Here is a 23,997-nt window from a genome sequence, read left to right on the forward strand (position 1 = left end):
TAGCCTCCAACTAATAAAAATAAATGAAAAAAAAATACAAACCAATATTTTAAATTTGCACTTTCTTCTTGCCCATGCAGGCATCAATTCTCCGTTGTCAAGGGCAAAACCGTTGTTATAGCTAACGCCATATTCTTTTGGTCTTTTTCAAAAATCATCTTGATTTCTTAGCAGACTTAATCATATTCCTTGAAAGCTTGTCTTTGGCTTTATGAAGCCACTGCTCTTGGCCTCTCACCAGTTACTTTGGAGAACTCTCTAGTTCTGTCCTTTGTGTAGTGGCCAAGTCATGTTCGACTCTTGGGCAACCCAGCAGACTGTAGCCCTCCAGGCTCCTCTGTCCATGGGGTTATCCAGGCAAGAATACTAGAGTTGGTACCATTTCCTTCTTCAAGGGATCATCCTGGTTCAGGGATTGTTACCATTTCCTTCTTCAAGGAATCTTCCTGATCCAGGGATTGAACCCATGTCTCTTGCATTGGCAGGCAGATTCTTTACCACTGAGCCACCAGGGAAGCCCGCTTCTATCCTTAACCAGGATCATTTACATCTTTTTAGATTCAGACCTTGCTTCGTATCCTCTGTTTTCTTTCTTCTGAACAGCTTACTCGTCCATACATTCACACAAAGCATGGTTTAATTCTCATTTGCAATATACCATTTTTCAGTCTTAAGATCTATGAATGCAACTTATTAATATCTTCTGAATCCCTTATCCCACCCAGAAGAGTTATATCCTTAATTCACTTCCTCATCAACCACCTAGCTAATGTCTATCCAAAACAAAATGACCTTTTTATTAAAAAAGTACTCTGTCTAGATTCTCTATCTTAAATTCTGTCATTACAATCTACTTCAAGACCCAGACTGGAAATTTTAAAGTAAATTTTGATCTCTTCCTATTAATCAACTGATTCTGAAAATTTTATCTCCTAAATTTTAAAACTTCATCATGTTTTCACAAATTCTATTGTCATTAATGCTCTAGTCCATTCCCTCATCATTTATTTTCTGGAAAATGTAACAGCTTTCTAACTAGTACCTTGCCTCATGTTCTGTTTTCCTCAGTTCTATTCCCCGCACAGCAGCAGAAAAATCGTTTTAAATTGCAAATTTGACAATATCACTTCTCCAATTAAAACACCTTTATTTTTCTCCATTGCCAATTGGGAAGGAGTCACAGCACTTTACTATGATCTACAAAGGTTTTCCTTGATGTAGGTCCTGCCTACCTCTTGAGCATATTTTTTTGCCACATTCCCTTAATAATTTCTATTGAAAATATAACAGACTGCTTATATTTGTCTGCATTCATCACACAGTCTTCTTAAAATTTTTCTTACACTATCCTTTTCACCTTTTTATTGACCACTCCACTGAAGTGCAGGAGCTTCAGCTTCAGCATCAATTTTTCCAGTGAATTGTCAGGGTTGATTTCCTCTAGGATTGACTGGTTGGATGTCCTTGCAGTCCACGGACTTACTGTTGTATTAATTTCCTACTGCTGTTGTGACCAGTGACCACCAATTTAGGTCAAAAGTCTGAAATGAGTTTTACAGGGCTCAAATTAAGACCTGTTTGTATGTCTGTTTGTTTTTCGGGGGGAACTAAGGGGTGAATCTTTTTCCTTGCCTTCTTTGGCTCCTAGAGGGATCCTCATTCCTTGGCCTGTGGTTATACATCACATTGTTTTCCTCTCTCCCTGCTTCTATTGTCACATAGCCTTCCTTCTTTGGGCTTTTTGCCTGTCCTTTATAAAGATACTAGGATTACATTTAGGGACCATCCAGAAAATCCAGAATAATGACTCTTCAAAATCCTTGAAGCAATCACATCTGGAAAGTCCCTTTTGCCACATGAGGTAACAAACATCAGTCACAAAGTTTAAGAAGCAGATGTATTGGGGTGTGGGGATATTATTCAGCCTAAAACAACTTCTATGATATTTTTAAAATACTTTTTCCCCATTATTTGTATTATTCTTTTACTTTTTTATTTCTTGAACACATGAAATATTGAAGATGAACTGCATTTTAAACACAAGAGATATTAACAAGAAAGACATAGAGGTTAATGTAGTTTATTTTTTTATTATATAAGTTTAAGAAATGAATATATCAATCCCCCAATAAAGTAGGTAAGCAGGTGAGCTGAGCACATTGGACAATACTTCATCCCTACTTGGGAATTCTTTCAAATATGGTTTTATTGTTATGGGTCATACAATTCTGTAAAATTTTTGGCAAATTCTCAATCATATATGATTATAAAGACAAAGGTTAAAAAAAAAAAAAGACAAAGGTAAATGACTTTGGTTGATTGTCATTTCTAAACGTGGTACTGACTCTATTTTTTCACCTAAGGTAGAATAATCCTGAGTTTTTCTTCTTCCTTTAGTCATTAAACAATGTCTTTTTTCTTTCAAAGATAATGTTTAATCTTTAGCCCTTTAAAGATATTTTTCATGTAATTTTCTCATATTATTAGTTTTTCTTAGAGCACCTCATTAACATATTGATTTTGAAAAATATGTATATTAAACTCAACACATGATGTGATTTGTCTTTATTCTAAAGATAATGTTTTCACTCTTTAAAAAAATATGTGTTTGTTTTTGTCTGTGTAATAATGTGAATATATTGCAAGCATCACTGGCTGGAAATATGAAACAGACGACTCAATATTGGGGCAAACTATAATTTAACATCAGCAAAAGAATAGTAATTAAAATGCTAATAGCATGCAAATGGAATTTTTATATAACTGAGAATTTCAAGATATTAAGCCATGGAGCACTGAGGCAATAGAAATGTGACCTGTATACTTACCCTCAACAACAAAATGAGTAACAATACCAATGGCAATTCCTATGATGGCAATGATTGCCAGTGTGAAGAGAGATAGGCTTATAGGGCCCCTGCATTGCTGTCTTCTTTGTTGTTCAACTTGTGGGTAATCAGCTTGTGAACATTCAAGTGGTCTGTGATAATGGAAAGAAAAACAATAAGGTAAAAAAAAAACTGTAGTACAGTTTTATTCCAAGTCCACGTGTAATATAACTGTGAAAATAGTTTCTAGTGCTAATTCACAATGAGATACTTAGATTTTGATAGGAACACAAGATTTTGTTTACCTTCCCCCAGCATGTCAACCCCAGTATGTTTTAATTAAAGCTCTACTGATGTTGACATCGAAGGGAGGGCATCTCCCCTCTACATTTTGTCAAACATATTGGCAATTTGAAATTTGGGTGGTGAAGTACAAAGGCTCATGTAATAAAAAAGGTAATTTATAGATAACATTTTAATATTTTAAAAAGAAACTTTTAGCAATAAAGTTGTGTAATAATCTCACTGGTATCTCTTGATTAAAAATAAGGTTTTAATTTGTATACTTTTCAATGACCTTGAACTTTTTGTTAATTGCTTATTTTAAAAGTAACAACACAATGGAGAAAAGATAGTCTCTTCAATAAGTGGTGCTGGGAAAACTGGACAACCATGTATAAAAGAATGAAATCAGAACACTTCCTAACACCATACACAAAGATAAACTTGAAATGGATTAAAGACATAAATAGAAGACCAGAAACTATAAAACTCTTAGAGGAAAATATAGACAGAACACCCTTTGACTTAAATCAGGGCAAGATCTTCTATGACTCACCTCCTAGAGTAATGAAAATAAAAACAAAAATAAACAAACAGGGAAAATTAAACTTAAAACCTTTTGCACAGTAAAGGAAAGCATAAATAAGATGAAAATACAGCCCTCAGAATGGGAGAAAATAATTGTAAATGAAGCAATTGACAAAACATACAAGCAGTACATACAACTCAATATCAGAAAAAAAAAAAAAAAGACAGCCCAATCAAAACATGGGAAGAAGACTTAAACAGACATTTCTCCAAAGAACTCGTCCAGATAGCTAATAAACAGATGAAAAGATGCATAACACCACTCATTATTAGAGAAATGCAAATCAAAACTACAATGAGGTACCATCTCACACTGGTAGGAATGGCCATCACCAAGTATTACAAACAATAAATGCTGGAGAGAGTATAGATAAAAGGAAACCCTCTTGCACTGTTGGTGGGAATATAAATTTATATAGCCACTCTTGAGAATAGTATGAAGATCCCTTAAAAGAAAACCAGGAATAAAACTACCATATGATCTAACAATCCCACTACTGGGCATATACCCTGCGGAAACCAAAATTTAAAAAGATACATGTACCCCAGTGTTCATTGCAGCACTATTGACAATAGTCATGACGTGGAGGAAGCCCCAGATGTTCATCAACAGATGAATGGATGAGAAAATACAATAGAATATTAAAAGGAAAGAAATTGAGTCAGTTTTAGTAAGGTGGGTGAACCGAGAGCCTGTTATACAGAGTGAAGCAAGTCAGAAAGAGAAAAACAAATATCGTATATTAATGCACATATATGGAATCTAGAAAAATGATACTGATGAACTTATTTGTAGGGCAGCAACAGAGACGCTGACGTAAACAGACTTGTGGACACAGTGGGGGAAGGAATGGGTGGAATGAATTGAGAGAGTAGCATTGAAACATATACATTACCATATGTAAAATAGCCAGTGGGAATTTGCTCTATGGTTCAGGAATTCAATCCCATGCTCTGTGACAACCTAGAGGGATGTGATGGGGTGGGAGGTGAGAGGCAGGTTGAAGGGGGGAAGACATAGGTATCCCTATGGTTGACTCATGTTGATACATGGCAGAAACCAACAAAACCTTGCAAAGCAATTATCCTCCAATTAAAATAAAGTGTTTTTTTAAAGAGTAACAACATTGCTCTTGAAGTCCTGACTACAGTTCTTCCCATTTTTCTTGGTGAAACCACAAATTGCAAGTTATACTTGATAAGATTTCAGTCCCTACGAAAACTCTTCATTTCCATTTTATACTTGTTGTTGTTGCTCAGTTGCTAAGTTGTGTCTGACTCTTTGTAACCCCATGGACCACAGCATGCCAGGCCTTGCTTTCCTTCAATATCTCCCAGAGTTTGCGCAAACTCATGACTCTTGAGATGGTGATGCCATCCAACAATCTCATCTTCTGTTGCTCCCTTCTTCTGCCCTCAATCTTTCCCAGCATCTGGGTCTTTTCCAGTGAGTCAGCTCTTTACATCAGGTGGCCAAAGTATTGGAGTGTCAGCTTCAATATCAGTCCTCCAGTGAAAATCCATGGTTGATTTTCTTTAGAATTGACAGGTTTGATCTCCTTACTGTCCAAGGAACTCTTGTGAGTCTTCAGCACCACAATTCAAAAGCATCAATTCTTTGGCCCTCAGCCTTCTTTATGGTCCAACTCTCACATCTGTACATCACTATTGGAAAACCCATAGCTTTGACTATATGGACTTTTGTCAGCAAAGTGATGTCTCTGTTTTTTAATACACTGTCTAAGTTTGTCATAGATTTCCTTCCAAGGAGCAAGTGTCTTTTAATTTTGTGGCTGCTGTCAACCTCTGCTTTGGAGCCAAGAAAATAAAATCTGTCACTGCTTCCACATTTCCCCCTTCTATTTGCTATGAAGTGATGGGCCAGATGCCATGATCTTAGTATTTTGAATGTGGAGTTTTAAGCCAGATTTCACTCTCCTCTTTCACCCTCATCAAGTTTTAATTATTGCTACTCGACCTGCATACAGGTTTCTCAGGAAACAGACAAGGTGGTCTGGTATTCCCATCTCTTTAAGAATTTTCCACAGTTTGTTGTGATCCACACAGTCAAGGACTTTCCCATAGTCAATGAAGCAGAAGTAGATGTTTTTCTGGAATTCTCTTGCTTTCTCTATGATCCAATGAATGTTGACATTTTGATCTCTGATTCCTCTGCCTATTCTAAATCCAGCTTGCACATTTGGAAGTTCCTAGTTGATGTACTTCTGGAGCTTAGATTGAAGGATTTTGAGCATCATCTTGTTGACATCTGAAGTGAGCACAACTGCGTGGTAGCTTAAATACTCTTTGGCATTTCCCTTCTTTGGGATTGGAATGAAAACTGACATTTTCCAGTCCTATGGCCACTGCTGTTTTCCAAATTTGCTGACACATTGAGTGCAGCAGTTTAACTGCATCATCTTTTAGGATTTGAAATAGCTCAGCTAGAATTCCATCACCTCCACTGGCTTTGTTCATAGTAATGTTTCCTAAGATCTGCTTGGCTTCACACTCCAGGATGTCTGACTCTAGGTGAGTGATCACACCATCACGGCTATATGAGACATTAAGATCTTTTTTGTATAGTTCTTCTGTGTATTCTTGCCACATCTTAATATCTCCTGCTTCTCTTAGGTCCTTACTGTTTCTATCCTTCATCATGCCCATCCTTGCATGGAATGTTCTCTTTTTTATCTCAAATTTTCTTGAATAGATTTCTAGTCTTTCATTCTATTTTTTCCATATAATTCTTTGCATTGTTCACTTAAGAAGGTTTTTTTATCTCTCTTTGCTGTTCTCTGGTACTCTACATTCAGTTGGGTGTATCTTTTCCTTTTTCCCTTGCCTTTCACTTTTCCTCTTCTCTGAGTATTTGTAAAGCCTTCTCAGAAAATCTCTTTGCCTTCTTACACTTCTTTTTCTTTGAGATGTTTTTGGACACCACTTCCTGTACAGTGCTAAAAACCTCCATTTACAGTTCTTCAGGCACTCTGTCTACCAGACCTAATCCTTTGAATCTATTCCTCACCTCCACTGTATAATCATAAGGGATTTGATTTAGGTCATACCTTAAGGGCCTAGTGATTTCCCCTACTTTCTTCAATTTAAGTCTGAATTTTGCAATAAGGAGTTCATGATCTGAGCCACAGTTAGCTCCAGGTCTTGTATTTTGCTGAGTATATGGAGCTTCAATCTCTTTGGTTGCAAAGAACATAATCAGTCTGATTTCAGTATTGACCATCTGGAGATGTCCATGTGTAGAGTCGTTTCTTGGGTGGTTAGAAAAGGCTGTTTGCTATGCCCAATTGTCAGGAAGCATTTAACAGGAGCTTCCTGTGTGTTTAATTCCTGAATATTCAGGAATTAAGAGGAGAGGCAAGCCTTTCCCGGGGCTGAGGAATCCAGGCATTTCCTTCATTAGTTTTTCAATATGGTGATAAGTACCCTCTTCCTTCTTATGAACCATACAGTAAAAAGTGATTGTTTACAACTCTCTCCCTTTAATAGGGATCACCTTATGTTTTGTAAGTCTGGAATTTTAATCTTTATCTTTGCTGAGAGTAACTACCTTGTAAGACAGTATATATGCCCACACCATGTTGATTAAAACACTTTGCTCCATCAGAGCTTGGGTGCCCATGTGTTTCTCTCTCTCTCTCTATATATATATATATGTGTGTGTGTGTCTATATATATATCTATATCTATATCTATATATATATCTAGATATATATATCTAGATATATATATCTAGATATATATATTCATTTCTGGTTGATTCCCTGGAGCGTGAAAGCTTGCTGTGTAACCCAGGGAATATTAGCCTCTTTCCTTCTTTCACTTTCTCATCATCTACTCCAGACCACCAGGTTCTGGTCCAATAAAGGACCAACACCCAATGTATTCTCTTGACAAAACTCTGTTAGCTTTTGCCCTGTCTCATTTTGTCTCTTACCTACCCCAACTAATGTATTACCTGTCCACCCAAAATACCTTAAGTAATTTAAATTATCTTTCTCCAACTTGAGAACTGGTATTTATTTGCTTTATGTTCTGAATCCCCAAATAAGATTCAATATTTAATATTTTACAAGTGAGATATTTTGGAGCAGTTTTTATGTTTTTAATTTTATCTTACAAATATTTATTTGAACTTAAATCCTTTAAATGAGATGATCTTGAAAACATTCTTGAAATTATTCTAGAGCCCAAGAGGTATAAAGATTTTAAAATATGTATCTAGGATGCTCATATTATAAATGAGGACACAGACATGGAAACAAGTGAACACTATGAACTATGTCAAAAGAAAATTTAGTACAAGAAGAGAAAACAACCTCTTAGGGTGCTGTGTCAGGGAGTTTTATCAAGAAAGAAACATGATTAAAACTTTGATCAAAGTTGTCCAGGAATAAAAGAGAAGAAAGGAACAGAGGAAAAAATAGTATGTACAAAAAATAAAAACAAAATACACTAGGGAGGTGACATAATATTTTGCAATAATAGTTATACTGGGAAAACACAAACATAAAGTATGAATTTTGCCCTTAAACAATTATTTCTTCCAAAGTATATCCATGATGGCAAGTCTTTCACAGCATTATTGCACTCAAAAGAGGACATGGTGAGGCTGGAGGGTTGGACCAGCTCATGAGGAGTCTTATAACCCAAAGTAAACAGCTTGAAATTGATTCTGTCAAAGGTGAGGTGAGGAACCAGTAAGTTTTAGTTAGGCTGAAAATTTAGAATAATCACAGAGGTATGAATGAAATTTACAGCTAGAGTGCAGATGGAAAGACCAGTTTAGATGTCATTTTGAAGGTCCAAGAGAAAGGGTGATGGCTTGTACTAAGGCTGAGGCAGTAAGTAGGGTGAAGAGGAGAAAATAGATTTTGCTCTAGTCCTTGAGCTTTGTTGATTTCTTAGTTGTGAGACAAGGAAAAAATTAATGGCTCCTTTGTTTCCATGATTGTGCCTCCAGGCAAGATGAGGAAAATTAAATGAAGAGAAAGTGTTTCCAATGTAGACATAAATGTTGTTAATAATGAGCAGTGTATGTTCCTCATATTTGGTCTCAAGTGGGAAGTATCCATTTTACATCATCTCTTTGACTCATTTTATTTTAATTTTGTCACTAACACCTGTTTGTATGACTCTAATAAAAGTAACTATTAAAGCTGATATCACACAGCCCAGAAATAATAAAAAAAAGTTACTTCTGTCTCCACATAAGTAATATATTCCTTCTCATTCATAACTGAAATCTCCAGCTCCAAAATCTATGACATTAAATATTCTTGATTGTTTAGTTATAGACATTTTGTTTGCTGCAACTTAAACAAATTATCACTTCCTTTTCCTGTAAGTTTTGTCAGTTTGATTTTAGTACTCAGCCCTTCAGAAAGCAAGAAATGATAAAAATCAAATTTATGGGGATCATGTTATTAATCATGATATTACATCATGATAATTCTATCTTATGAAAGAGAATTTTTATCATGGCCATATTTAATTTTAAAATGAGTTTTGTTTGGTAATCAGCCATTCTCAGTCTGTTACAGCTGGAATATAGACCTTCTGTCTCATGTGGGAGCCTAAATAAGTTTTACCAAATACTCATTTCCATGTTTTGAAGTAGTGCTGGAGAGAGCATTATGCAGACACCAGATAATTATAAAGGAAGTGGTTTTACCCTAATAGAGAAAAATAAGGTGGTAAAAACCAAACAAAGCATTCAGGAAATTTAAAGAAGTTTATTAGCTAGACTGTTGTGAAATGTTTGTATGAGCATAATATACAAATGCATTCAAGGCACTTTTAAGTGTGCAAAGAACTTTGAGAACTTGGCTATGATAAATTGGATTTTTTCAAAATGTATAACTGGTTCAAACTTTGAAAAAAGATGCTTTATTTTAGTTACATTTAAATTCCCTTTACATTATTCCCATATGTTTATTCTGATTTGTAGATTACAATTATTTATTCATCAAATGTGATTCAGACAATAAAGAGAAATTTTTACTGTCTTTAACAGTGCCTAGTATTTGATCTGTTTAAAAGAGAATTAAGCCTAAATTAGCCTTTTAAAAGAATGCATTAAAATGAACAAAATACAGGAACTAAAGTCTTTTAGTAACTTAAATAGAAATAAAACTCGAGTGGTTACACAAATGAAGTATGTATGGAAACAGCACTAGAAAAAGTATGACATTCCGCATGAGAAATCTAAGGTTCAAGTCTTTGGTCGTATATTGATCCTTTTGTCTTGAAGCTCTAAGAATCCCTTGTCTATCAAATTAGAGTGATAGTATCCCCCCCCCCCCCCCCCGCCATTTCAATGTGGTTGTATTTTAAGAAGGTATATTTGAGACATTTCCTAATTCTGAAGAACTTCTGTATGAATAGAAATTGTCAGAAACCAGAAGCTTTTCTAAGAAAAATAATAGATTATTCTAATACTCTGCATCTAATGCTAATAATACCTAGCATAATTCCTGAAATAAATGTTGCTGCTCTTGGATGAATGAATGAATGATGAATGAAAGAACTGCAATCTAGGTCCTACATCCAGAAAAATCACTTGCATATAAAAGCTAAACAATTCTAAAATGTGTTATTATCAATACTTACCAAACAATTATATCACAAACACTATGTTTTAGGCACTAATCATTATTGGATACACAGTAAATAAAATGAAAACACATTATCCTTGTTGTCATAGTGTTTGTAGTCTAGAAGAGAGGAAAGATAAAACTAGTAATCATAGAGATCCTGAAAAGTTGGGATAAGAGCTTAGAAGAAGTTGAATAAGATATCTGTGGTTGAAAATAAGATTTTATAGATTAGGTTGGGAGAGAGGGAGTACTTGAAAAAAGTAATGGAGTCCTCTGTGAGAAAGTTATATTAATGCTGGGATGAAGTGTGAGGAGAATGTGTAGAATTGTTGCAAGTCTTTCAGGCAGATAGAACGTGTGTGAAGAGCTTGCATTAGAAAATAATTTGGGTGTTTGGAATTGGTAATTAAAAACTGTTATGAATAAGAAGTTATAAACCAATGAACATTGCTTGGCTTAAAATATTGTTAATATTAGTAGCTACATTTTGGTTTCTTTAGCATAAGAAATTTCTCCTATATTATTACAGACCTATTTGTATTTCTCCTTTGTCTAAGCATATGCTGCTGTTTCATTCCTATGACTTACAGACCAAGAGAGGTATGTTTAAAAAAAAGTCAGTCTTACACCTTTCTCTCTGAACAGTCTCACAAATGTTTCGATCAAGAGAGCAAATATAAAACCTATGACTGCCCCCTCCAAAATGCACCTGTGTATATTAGAAATTAAGCCTGAGAGTTATATCCTTTTTTAGAGACAGGTTCTTTGATGATAAGTGCTATAATCATACTTAAATAAACAGGTGAGAAAATTTGCCCCTTCCCAATCACTACTTGCAATGAGCTCTGTAATTAGTATATCAAAAATAGCTGATAATTGGATATATGACAAATGCTTATTGAGAAGCCTACAGCTATATCAGTCTTGAAATTTTAAGTCTGTTTAAGCAATGGAAACAAATGCTTTTCCACAGTTTCCTTTACAAAACTTTTCTTAAAATGGAGACTTTTAAGAAAAATTTGATTGGGGTTCTAACTAGTTTAAATAGCACTGTGCAGAAGTAGGCCACTTTCATTATATATTACATTAAGTAACTGGATCTCATGCCTTGCAGTTGATCCTCATTGCTTATCTATTTTACATATAGTAGTTTATATCTTTTAATAATGATATACTCCTAACCTGTCACTCCTTCCTTCTCTCCTTTGGTAGCATAAGTTTTTTTTTCTTGTATGTCAAAACAAATAAACAGATAGGGTTTTTTTTTTTTTTTTTTTTTTTTTTATGTGAGGCACCCAGGGGCAATTAATTGTATGAGTAAGACATATCCCCAGTTTCTCAAGCCTCGAGGTGCTATACTATGCTCAGTCACGAAGTTGTGTCTGACTCTCTGCGATCCCATTGACTATAGCCTGCCAGGCTCCACTGTCCATGGAATTTTCCAGGCAAGAATATTGGAGTGAGTTGTCATCTCCTTCTCCAGAGGATCTTCCGGACCCAGGGATCCAACCAACCCACATCTCCTAAACTGGCAGGCTCATTCTTTACCACTGAGCTACCATAGAATAAGTTATTCAAAAGTCAGTGGAATATGGAACTACATTTAAAAGTCATAGTATTTTTGAGCAGACTAAAGAGCAATGAGCTACAAATAAGTCATGCTAACGAAGATGTGTAAAATAACCTATTAGTGGATTACAAGTCACAAGAGAACACTCATGATAAGAGAGGTTACCCCAAGCAAGAGTAAAATATCCTTAACCACCAAACATCACTATCAGATATTCTCTGGGTGACATAATTAAAGAATCAGATGACAAAGGATTACTTTAAAATTTATGTTCAGGATTTATTTTCTGCCTTTTTTCCTTGATACAACTTTAGTCACTAATTTGAGACACTTCATAGCATGTGGTTTGGCACAGTACTCTCTGCCCCTTTTTAAACTTAATCCCTTAGTGCTTTAGTTTATTCAGTTATAAAACTGAAATTTGAGCAAATTCATTATTTGAACCAGCTTGTTACTGAAATATAAGTATTGACACTACTTTTCTCATTTCTAGACTTTACAATATAGTTGGTATTTGTGTGCTCATGTGCACATGCATGTTTGATTTTCTAAGATTATTTCACCAGAGGCATTAATATATTGTTGAATAATTGTGTGTTGGTTTAGCATTGATTGACTACTTCTCAGCTTCTCTGAGGTCATTGTACATATTGCTTTCCAGGGCAATATATATGTGAGACATATATATATATATATATACACACACACATATATATATACTTATATTAAAAATGATATATATATGAGACATACTGTACATAATATATATATCACATAAATCATGTTTAATTTTTTTATAATAAGCATACTTCATATCTATGTACTACAGTACTTTATAGATTCAGATGCAAAGCTTCTCGGAAGCTTTGTAAACTTGGGTATTATCAATACCTACTGTCTCTAAACTCCAATTAGATTAGAAGGTTTCCCAGTACTTTTTTCTCTCACAGTCTTGATACGAGTATTGAGTTCATGGTAAAGGTCCTAAAACTATTTGTTAATAATAAGATAATTGGTCTATTCATGTTAAATATGTCAAGTGTTCCCAGGCAGAACTCTGGTAGTACTGAACTTGGAACATACCCAGAGCCACATGACACATGATCTGGTCAGTAGGGTTGTCACATGCCCTTTCATTATACTTATTTCAATTCTATTTAAGAACCTTTTATTATGTGCCTAATATATTCCAAACACTGGGTCCAAACACTGGATACAAAAATTTAAAAACAAAGCGACAAGGACAGACTTGGTATACAAGGGGCTTATGGTAGAGTAGAAAGACATAATAAAATCAACAGGGTGTCATAAGAAAATACTAGATTTACCAAGTATTGTAATAAGGAAACAGAGAATTGACTAATAAAAGTTGTTTGGGAAAAGAATAGAAATAGATACAGGTAAGACTTCTCAGATAATACGACAGTTGGGCCAACCCTTGAGGGATACAGGGAGTTCTCCAGTATGTGATACAGGTTAAACACATCCTTCCCTTTTTATTCCTTGCTTACAAGCAGAACAAATTCTCATTATCATATTCTCATTATTCTTTTATATGACCATATAATTTATTTGGAAGTCAAAGAAAACTACGTGATTAATAGCATTTTCCACTACCACTGAAAAGAAAAATTGATGAAACTGACAAAAGAGAACAACCCACAGAAGATGAGAAGTGGAAAGAGTTTAAGAAAATCTGGGGAACCATTTTGATAGTTTAAACAGTCTAATTTACTTCAGCTATGGCAGTGCAGTTCTCTTCGGGAGATTTCTTTCTATGGGAGGACTGTTAATGACACTGGAAAACATGTCAGAAACATTGGCAAAATGATGTATAGTTAAAAACAGAAGCTGATTGGATTGTTGCATCACTTAAATGACCCAGCTATCTAGGTAGTGATGACACTGGTATTTTCATGACAAGACAAAATCTGTCTCAAACTTCATAAGAATTCCAAAGACAAAAGTCACAAATCAAAGGGCGAGGGAAAGAAATGTCCTTGGTTTTGTCCTAAAGACACATGTCATATTCTGTAAATGCCACGGTAATAAGTGACTGCAGAAGCACAAGGAGCTGGCAGAGTGGGGAGAAACTGGGGGGATTTCAAGTATGAGTTAGTCATCAAAATTACCTTCCCTACCAGCCAGATATGACTGGCTTGGCAGGCAATGGAGGAAGGCAAAGTTGCAGAGTGTGGGCAGAAATTGCATAGCATCGTAACCCTTTGCTGCAATATGTGCTCTGTATATGGGGGAAGGGAGGAGGGGGCAGGATGCTAGTCTTATTAAATCCTATTTATATAGTACAATACAATATAAAAGCATGTGAGATATGTCAGGATATCACGACAATGTCATATGTTTTACAAAAATTCCTTAAAATAAATGTTTAAGACCTATAAGTTCTAGAGCCAGCCTAAGATCTATTCCCCTTCATACCTGACCTTCAAAATCATGATTGCCATCTTATAAGCACCCAGAAGCAACCTCCTCTCATGCTATAATATCAGCAAGTTCAGTTCTACCTCTGAAAGCAGCTACCTAAACAACAATATTTACTAATTTAATTTAATTGCTTATGCCACAAATATGAGTAACATTTCCATGGTTTCCCTGTGTCCTTCAAAGATATGCTAGAGAATACATAGACTGAGGGGGGAATTCAGTTCTGCTCCTGCCAGGGATGAAGGTGGGAGCCCAGAGTGCCTTTTTCCTGCCTGGAAATGGGCAGAAATGGGGAGGCCAGGCGCTGAGCCGTCTGGAGGGGCAGAGATAACTCAGAGACGGCTGTTAGAAGTCTGAGAACGTGACTGCAGGAGCGCATCTGCGCTCTCAAGCCCTCTGCCAGGAGTCGGAAATGGTTACTGCAAAAATTGCCTTAGAATGGTCACATTCTTCACCTCAAGAAGACTTATGGCTACTATGACTATCAAGCACGCTGCTAATAAGACATCTTTGATTTTATTCATTAATTCACCACATTTTCATTGAGCATGGACTTATTTCAGACACTATTTTAGATGGTAGGGATATAGTAGGGCTGAGGATATCTTCTCTGCCTTCATGTCTCCAGGTGCGAAGGACAGACAGTGAGCAATAAATAAATATGCTCATAAGCGGAAAGTGCCAGATAAGAGGATAGTGAATGAACAGGGATGCAGCAGGATTGAACAGGTTAGGGGAGACATCTCAGCAGAAGTGACATCTAAGTGGAGATATGAACAAAGTGCAGGATGGAATCATTCAGATATCAGGGGGGAAGTATTGCAAGCAAAGGAAATGGTAAGTACAAGTATCATGAAGTGAGGGAGACTTGGGGTGTTTGCAGAAGGGCCACAGTGTCAATAAGGCCACTGGGCAAAGAAAAAGGAGAAACGGGGGGAAGATGAGGTTGAAGAGGGTCTCGTGCCAGTTTATAATCTCTCAGGCCATAAGGAACTCTTTACGTTATTCTGAATAAGAAAGAAAGTCATTATAGAATATTGATCAGTGGAATGCCATGATTGTTTCAAAGAATCACTGTGTGAAGAATACACTGATTGGGGCTGGGGGTAGCATGGAGGGTAGAAGCAGGGAAACTGGTTAGTTTCTCTAACTGGTTAGTTCTCTCACGCAGTGGTTCATGGGAGAGATGTTGTGGCTTGGACTGAGACATTAGCAGTGAGGAGATCAGAATTTATAATTAGATTCAGAATGTATTTTGAAAGAAGAGCTGATGAAGACTGCTAATGGACTGGTCATAGAATGTGAAAGAAAGAGGTTAGGAAGATTGCAACACATTTTTCCTGGGGAACAAAACATTTTGCAGGCCATGAGACCTCTTTCTCAAAGTAATGCTTATTTAGAACTCTGATGTGTAACACCGATTAAAACAGAGCTGTTTCCGGGGTGCAGAGGGCATACAGAACTCTACCAGTACATAATTTCCCCATTGAGGCACAGGTGTAGGAATTAACTGCTGACTTTCATGATGACACACAAGTTTTTTAATGTAACCCTGAAGGTCCCACATGATGGAGTCCTTGGCAGCCTGATCTGTCACACATCCCCTTCTCACCTCTAACATCTAAGTCTCCAGCCTTTACCCACCATAAACCTAGAGAACACTTTATCACTTTCAAAGTGTCCCTGTCTATCATCTTTCCAATGTATGAAAATCCTTGGCAGGCTTCGACCTGTAAGAAAGAAACCAGCCAAGTGAGCAGTAGATATAAATATGAGCCGTATATTCCCTCCCTGTCCCAGGGCCTCGGAAGAGGAAGGAAAGGCTGGGATCTAGAGAAATCATCTTTAATAGAGGGACCTGCTTCCTGAGACTGGTTGCAGATACAAATATATTTTTCAGTCTGGGAGTAGGGATATGAAGACGCCTTTCTTGATTTTCCCCAGGAATCCATTTGAAAGCTTGGAATTCATAGTTAAGCATAACTTATAATGAATCCACTCAGTCAACAATGCTACAATGTCCTGTATTATATCACTACTATACTGTAAAGTTGACCAGCATATTCTTGAAACACTTCCTCCCTAATTTTCTGAGGAAATTTCTTTCACCTTTGAATAAACTGATGGTGATTTTTAAAATGCATTCCTAAACTTTATATCCATTACGCTGGTTATATTTTCTTAGGATCACACAAAATGGATCTAATCCTTCTGTCACCTGTGACTCATTCAACAAGTTCTTATTGAGCACCTACTGTGTGCCTAGCACAGTTACAGACACTGGGGTATTTGCTGATGAATAAATCTAGGTCCCTGTTGTGACATGAAATCAGGTGAACTTTTCCAGTTCTTTCTACCAGTGGGCCAAATCTCTTTACTGCTTTGGGAAAACAATGAGACATGTTAAGAAAGTATTTCTCGTCATCTCTCAGTACCTGAGAAATGTTATTAGGAATTATATAGCAGGTGAATAGAAATGATGAAAGCAGAGCTCCCTGAGAATTTTGTAAGTACACTTTTTTCATACAGTATCTTTTTGTCTTTGTTTTAAAAATGAACAAAGTGATGCTTCTCAAAGTTAGAAACAGAGAACCAAGAGTTTACGTTTGAATAAAGTCATATATTAATTTGACTCAGTAACACAATTGAAAGGAGGATGAGTTGGCTAAGGGTCTTTAGAAATACCAAAGACAAGTTATTTTGTGAAGACTCTATGACCATCTTTATTTATATGCTGCTAAGTCACTTCAGTCATGTCCGCCTCTGTGTGACCCCATAGACGGCAGCCCACCAGGCTCCCCCGTCCCTGGGATTCTCCAGGCAAGAACACTGGAGTGGGTTGCCATTGCCTTCTCCATTTATTTATATAAAGTGTGACCATTATTTTTCAAACCTTTAAGATCACTCTTAGATGACTTTCTCTTTGGGCAATATTATTAAATATTTGGGTATTATTAAATATTTGGGCGATACTATTAAAATATTACCAGGAAACCCTGTTTAATTACTTTGAAGTAGCTGAAGTGAATCTATCAGATAACTATTGACATTCACATGAGAATTTAAATATCTGACTATTCTTGATACTAAAGACATGTAAATATCCAAGCTTAAGTTAAATAAGGTACACTCCTCCATGGGCAGCATAAATATCTATGTGCTAATAAGATGTTCTCCTGACAGCAGCCCTAAGGGGAATTCTTATTATATCTTACACATGTCTTAACACATTTGTATTCAAACTGAAGCATAGATACATATTAGATATTCTGTTCGGGCACAGTCCTCTCTGCTTCTTGCGAAACAGCATGTATTTCTGGGAATGCCCATGGTTAGTAATACTTCTGTAATGACAAGGGTTAACTGAGGTTAACAACCTTCCTTAAAACACACACAGACACATCGAGTGACACATACACATAGTGACACACACAGGTTAATGGAGAGAAGCAGCAACAGGAAACTAACACAATATGCATCTTAAATGCAATTTTGAATGCACAAAGGAAGCTCCGCAATATCTGCAGACTCAGAGTCTTTTCCCCCAGTGTTTAGCCCTGGATGTGACACAGTGGAAGTAAATCACTAACAGTGGACTTTTATTATGATCTACTGTATAGTCAGTTAAAAGGCATAAAGTTTGTTTTGAGTTGAGATACAGTGTATTATAGTAACTAAAAACACCATCAGGAGTCCAGTTGTTTCCTTTAAATCCCCATTTTAATTTGCCTGCAATGCGGGAGACCTGGGTTTGATCCCTGGGTTGGGAAGATCCGCTGGAGAAGGGAAAGGCTCATCACTCCAGTATTCTGGCCTGGAGAATTCCATGGACTGTATAGTCCACGGAGTTACAAAGAGTCGGACAAGACTGAGCGACTTTCACTTAATGCCTAACTAACTGACTTCAGAAAAGATGTTTAATCCCTCTGTGCTTCAGTATGTTTGTTTATTTTTAATCAGAAAATGTGTATAATACTTTGTTTTTGTCTTGTTTAGTCACTATTCTTTGTGACCCCATGGACTGCAGCCTTCCAGGCTCCTCTGTCCATGGGATTTTCCAGGCAAGAATACTGGAGTGGGTTTCCATTTCTTTCTCCAGGGAATCTTTCTGACCCAGGGATTGAACCCAGGTCTCCTATGTTGCAAGCGGATTCTTTACCACTGAGTCACTGAGGAAGTCCATAATACTATCTACTTCACAAATTTCTTACGAAAATAAAATGAAACTTTGTATGTAAAGTGCCATAAGCGCATGAATATTTTTGCTGTTATTAAAATGCCACTAATTTGCTGAGCTTTATGAAAAAAAAGTCCATTGTTTTCCCAGGCAAAACAATGGTTACTGAATCCAAATAACTTTCTTCTTTTTCAATATGTCATTTTATTTTGATTCTCATTCAAATGGAATATATTTCTGCATTCTTATCTGACTTTCTTGTCTTGAAAAATGGCTCTTTAGGAGTCCAAGGGTGGAAATGGAGAGTAACACCTCTTCAATCATTTGTCAGACATGGTACTAAGTAACCTCAAAATTATCAAGGCCATCATGCATTTTAATCCCATTTTTATTGCCTTTTTTAGGTGAAGCTCACCAATAATGGGTAGTTTCTATATAAATTCTGTATTGCATTAAGCACGATGCTGTAATGTATTGACCTCAGCACTAAAACCCCAGAATGAGGTTGTTTTCCCTGCCTTTACCTTGTTGCCTTAGTCTATATTTGAAGCTTATATGTCTACTAATACAATTTTCACTCATATCAGTTTAGTATTTATGAAATTATTCCTTCTCTTACACTGAATCTCTTAATAAACACATTCTTTTTACAAAAATTTTATGACTACTGTTGTGACAACTCATTCTTACCTGTTGTATTAAGATACCATGAAATAGATTGCCCAATACTTGCGGATGACAGTAGGTTCTACTACTTATTAATAACTTTATAACTTCTTGATAGATTTCAGTTCTCTGTTAAAAAGTAGGGACAATGGCTCACATTTTCTGTACTATATTAAGAAATAATGGAAATGGAATTCTGAGCATAGTGCCTGACAAATAATAGGCAGCCAATGAAAGGAAAGTGTTAAAATTACAGTTCATCAGCTTGAAACTATAATTCTTACAATGGTACTCCCCAAATGTTGGCAGAAATATCAACAGCCTCACACATGCTGGTGATACCACTCTAGTAGCAGAAAGTGAGGAACTGAAGAGCCTCTTGATGAGGGTGAAAGAGGAGAGCTAAAAAGCTGGCTTAAAACTCAACATTCAAGAAACTAAGATCATGGCATCCAGTCCCATCATTTCATGGCAAATAGAAGGGGAAAAGTGGAAGCAGTGACAGATTTTATTTTCTTGGGCTCCAAAATCACTGTGGATGGTGACTGCAGCCCTGAAATTAAAAGTAGCTCCTTGGAAGAAAAGCTATGAGAAACCTAGAAAGCATATTAAAAAGCGGAGACATCACTTTGCTGACAAAGGTCTGTATAGTCAAAGCCATGGTTTTTCCAATAATCATGTATAGATGTGAAACTTGGACTATAAATAAGGCTGAGTGCTGAACTGATGTCTTTGAATTGTGGTGCTGGAGAAGACCCTTGAGACTCCTTTGGACAGCAGAGATCAAACCAGTCAGTCCTAAAGGAAATCAACCTTGAATATTCATTGGAATGACTGATGCTGAAGCTCCAGTATTTTGGCCACCTGATGTGAAGAGCCAACTCTTTGGAAAAGACCTTGATGCTGGGAAATATTGAGGGAAGGAGGAAAAGGGGGCAATAGAGGATGAGATGGTTAGATAGCATCACTGACTCAATGGACATAAATTTGAGCAAACTTTGGGAGATAGTGAAGGACAGGGAATCCTGATGGGCTGTAGTCCATGGAGTTGCAAGGAATAGGACATATCTTAGTGATTGAACAACAACAAATCCAAATGCCACCGTGGGGAAAGCAGATTTGTGTGACTTCCCCTTTGGGACATATCCCCTCTATGACACTGGTGCTGAGCATTGATACATTTTATCTCAAATTCATCCACCAATTCTGGTATGCAATCATTAGTAGCCTCAGTTAATGATAAATTAACTAAGATTAATTTGGGCAAGGTGAGATTGGCAAGAATTGGGACAAGAATTTAAAATCAAGACTATGACTCTAAATCTCAAGGCACTTCTATGTTCTACATATTTTCCTTCCATAAGTAAACCCAAAGATCTCGGCAATTCCTGCCTCATTATGTCCTTACTGAACTATCATAATGGAATTTTAGCCACTCTGTTTTCACTTTTTCTCCCCATCAGTCTATTCAGCACCTTGTGAACAGAGATATTTTGGACATCTCATTTTCTGTGGTGTTTCTTCTGCTTAAATGTCCCTTCAGCTGCTTTCTGTTTCCTGAATCAAGCCAAGACATTCACTCATAGCTCTAAACCCATCTTTCCAGCAAGTTGGTTGCTATTTTCAGTAAAGTTCCCAGTAGCCTGCCTACTGCATGATCTTTGATCCCCCAGACCTACTCACACTTGAATTCCGTCCAAGCCGTCACCTCCATCTGCATGGCTCTTTGCCACCTCTACCCCAGACTAAATCCCACCCACCCTTTGAGATCCAACTCAATTACTATGTTTCTGTGAAGGATTTCTGAATCCCTGGCTAAAAATGATCTTTATCTTCATAATTACAAACGTCTTCAGGGTTAATATTCTTATATGTTGTGTTCTCATACTATTGTATGTATGCTCCCATAGTGCCCTCTACCTTTCCAAATTTAAATTTATAATAAATAATCAAATATTATTTTTACTTATGTTAAGGTCTCCCTCCCACCCCCACTTCTAGGTGGCAAACAGCATAGATAGTACCAGTCTTGTTCATTGTCTAGCAGAGTGCCTGGTATACAGGAGTTGCTCAATAAACACTTTTGAGTGAGTACATAGATAGTACCTTCTACTTCATTTAATAATCTGTTATACTAATAATCTCCTATATCTTCTCCTAGGTTATAATTTCCTAAAGGGTGGAATCTGTGACTATCTTCTTTATATTACTCACTGAGTTCACAAATGTGGGTTAAATATATTAATAAACATTTCCTATACAAACTTGTTCTATAAGAAATAAGATTTAAGAATATTTACATTTCTAATTCTGTGCACTAAATTAAATATTATACAGCTATATTCTTATACTTCAAATAAAAATATCCTAAATGGCTGCTTCTAGATAATAAACTGGGGTTTCACTAGTTAATATTTTATCAAATACTCTTTGGAACTAACTCACCAGTGCCAGTAGGAGTAATAAATAATCCCAAGACTTTGACCATAGTGGAATAAAGGTTTGAAGTTGACCGAAGAAGCATGTTGATTCATATAAAAACCAACTCAATAGAAAGCCTCAGTCAGAGTCTTCTAATCTTGCCAAAGTTTTGCTTTGAATAAACAAATGGTTTGCTGTTGTTTTTTTTCTTTAATTTAAGAAGTTTGTTTTCATAAACAGTTAAGAAATAACATTTTGTCCCATATTACCACTAAATTAAATTATTAAGTGTGGTAACTATTTTTGTGGCCCAGTTCTACACATAACATATGTGTATCATTATATTTTCAAATATTTAATAATTCAAGATGTCTTATCACCTAGTTAGTCTGGTAATATTTTACTTTGAATCATTAAAAAAATGTTGCCTGCATCTTTGCATTAGGGTTCTCCTTTTGCTTGAAATACTCCCTCCCCAGATATCTACATGTCTCACTTTATAACGACACTCTGGTTACCCTAATAACCTATCTTCCACTGATAGCCCAACTCACTCCCTATCCCTTTATTCTTTTTCATTTTTCTTTGTTGTACTTATCATTACCCGAATTATGATATATGTATTTACTTATTTTCTGCCTCAATTAAAAAACATTACCTTAATAGCAGACACACGACAGATATCAAGTAGCTACTTGATGAGTAAATGAACTTAACATTTAACTCATCAGTCACCTTCAGAACTCATCAGAAGTATTCACTGCTCTTAGTATTTTATAGCATAAACCTCTTTATCAGGTTGAACTCCAAGTTTGTGTCAAAAATATACTCAGTTTTTTTAAATCGTTTTTCAAATGTTTATACAGCTAAACAAGAGACACATAGCTGCATACTATAAGCTTCTCAAGGGAAGAAGTTTCTTCTCATGTTGATTTTCCACTTTTTTTTTTTTTCCCCTATTCAGCACAGTAAGTCAGCATCCAAGGGAAGTAACTACCCTTCTAAGTTACCCATATATTTTTAACTCTAAAAATTTACTGGAAGTAGTTTGTGAAGTACCCATGTTGCAACCCTTAGTTGGTCCTAGAACAATCTCAAGAGTGATGGTCATGTCTCATGAAAAGCTCCTCTTCACAGGGAAACCTTTCCATTCTAGCTTTTGTCTTCATTCATTTGCACTTAAATTTAAAAATCTAGTGTAAAGGGCTTCCCAGGTGGCCCAGTGAATCCATCTGCCAGGACAGGAGATGAAAGAGACACAGGTTCAGTCTCTGGGTGGGGAAGATCCCCTGGAGAAGGAAATGGCAATCCATTTCACTACTCTTGCCTGGGAAATTCCAAGGCCAGAGGACCCTGACGGGTGATAGTCTATGGGATCGCAAAGAGTCAGACGCGACTGAGCAAGTAAATGATGTCATTTTAGTCTTTTTTAGGAAGACTTCCATTTCATTATGAAAAACAGAGTCATAGCAATGTGATAGTGATGTTTGACATTTAAAAGAAGTCTGTGTACTTGAAAATGAAACATTAAACAAAATACACATGCACTTGAATATTGACCTGAATGTTTTCCCCTAAGACTGGGATCACAGCAGGGATCACTCCTATTGATACTGGAGGCCCTAACCAGTTCAGAGAAGCAAGAAAAAGAAATCTAGAACCTACAGAATGAAAAAGAATAAACTGCCTTTATTAGCGTATTATATAGAAAATATCTAAGTATTGATCAGAAAGGGACTAGTATGTAAGCTTACAAAGGCTACAGGATAGCAAATTACATATAAACATCGAACAGTCTTTTCATATATTATCACTGGATGAATGAATATTGAAATTATAAAAGCAGTACAGTTATACCTCAGAGATACAGGTTCAGTTCCAGATAACTGCAGCAAAATCAGATATCACAACAAAGCAAGTCACACAAGTTTTTTGTTTCTCAGTGTGTATAAAAGTTATGTTGATACTATACTGTAGCCTATTAAGTATGCAATGACATTATGACTAAAAAAGCAATGTTCATAGCTTAATTTAAAAATACTTTATTGCTAAAAAATGCTAATCATTATATTAGCCTTCAGTGAGTTGTAATTTTTTATCTGATGGAGGCTCTTGCCTTGATGTTGATGCCTTGCTGACAGTAGTGGTTGCTGATGGTTGGGATGGATGTGAACATTTCTTAAAATAAAATGACAGTGTAATTTGCCACATTAATTGACTCTTACTATGACAAACGATTTCTCTGTGGCATGCAACGTAATTTGATAGCATACATCCGTAGTAGAACTTGTTTCAAAATTGGAGTCAGTTCTCTAGAACCCTACCACTACTTTATTAACTAAATGTATGTAATATTCTAAATCCTTATTATTTCAACAATCTTCATAGCATCTTCACTGGGAG

General features: G+C 36.1%; 1 protein-coding gene across 1 annotated transcript in view; it reads right to left on the reverse strand.

Annotated features, from left to right (window-relative positions):
- Window positions 1-23,997, reverse strand: part of LOC122428206 (transmembrane protease serine 11F-like) — an 89,426-nt gene that overhangs the window by 37,245 nt on the left and 28,184 nt on the right. Inside the window, exon 3 of the mRNA XM_043448044.1 lies at window positions 2,829-2,980. Coding sequence (XP_043303979.1) covers window positions 2,829-2,980 — 152 coding nt within the window. The remainder of the gene's footprint in view (window positions 1-2,828; window positions 2,981-23,997) is intronic.

This window comes from Cervus canadensis, chromosome 26 (assembly GCF_019320065.1).
Source record: "Cervus canadensis isolate Bull #8, Minnesota chromosome 26, ASM1932006v1, whole genome shotgun sequence".
NCBI classification, from domain to species: Eukaryota; Metazoa; Chordata; class Mammalia; order Artiodactyla; family Cervidae; genus Cervus; species Cervus canadensis.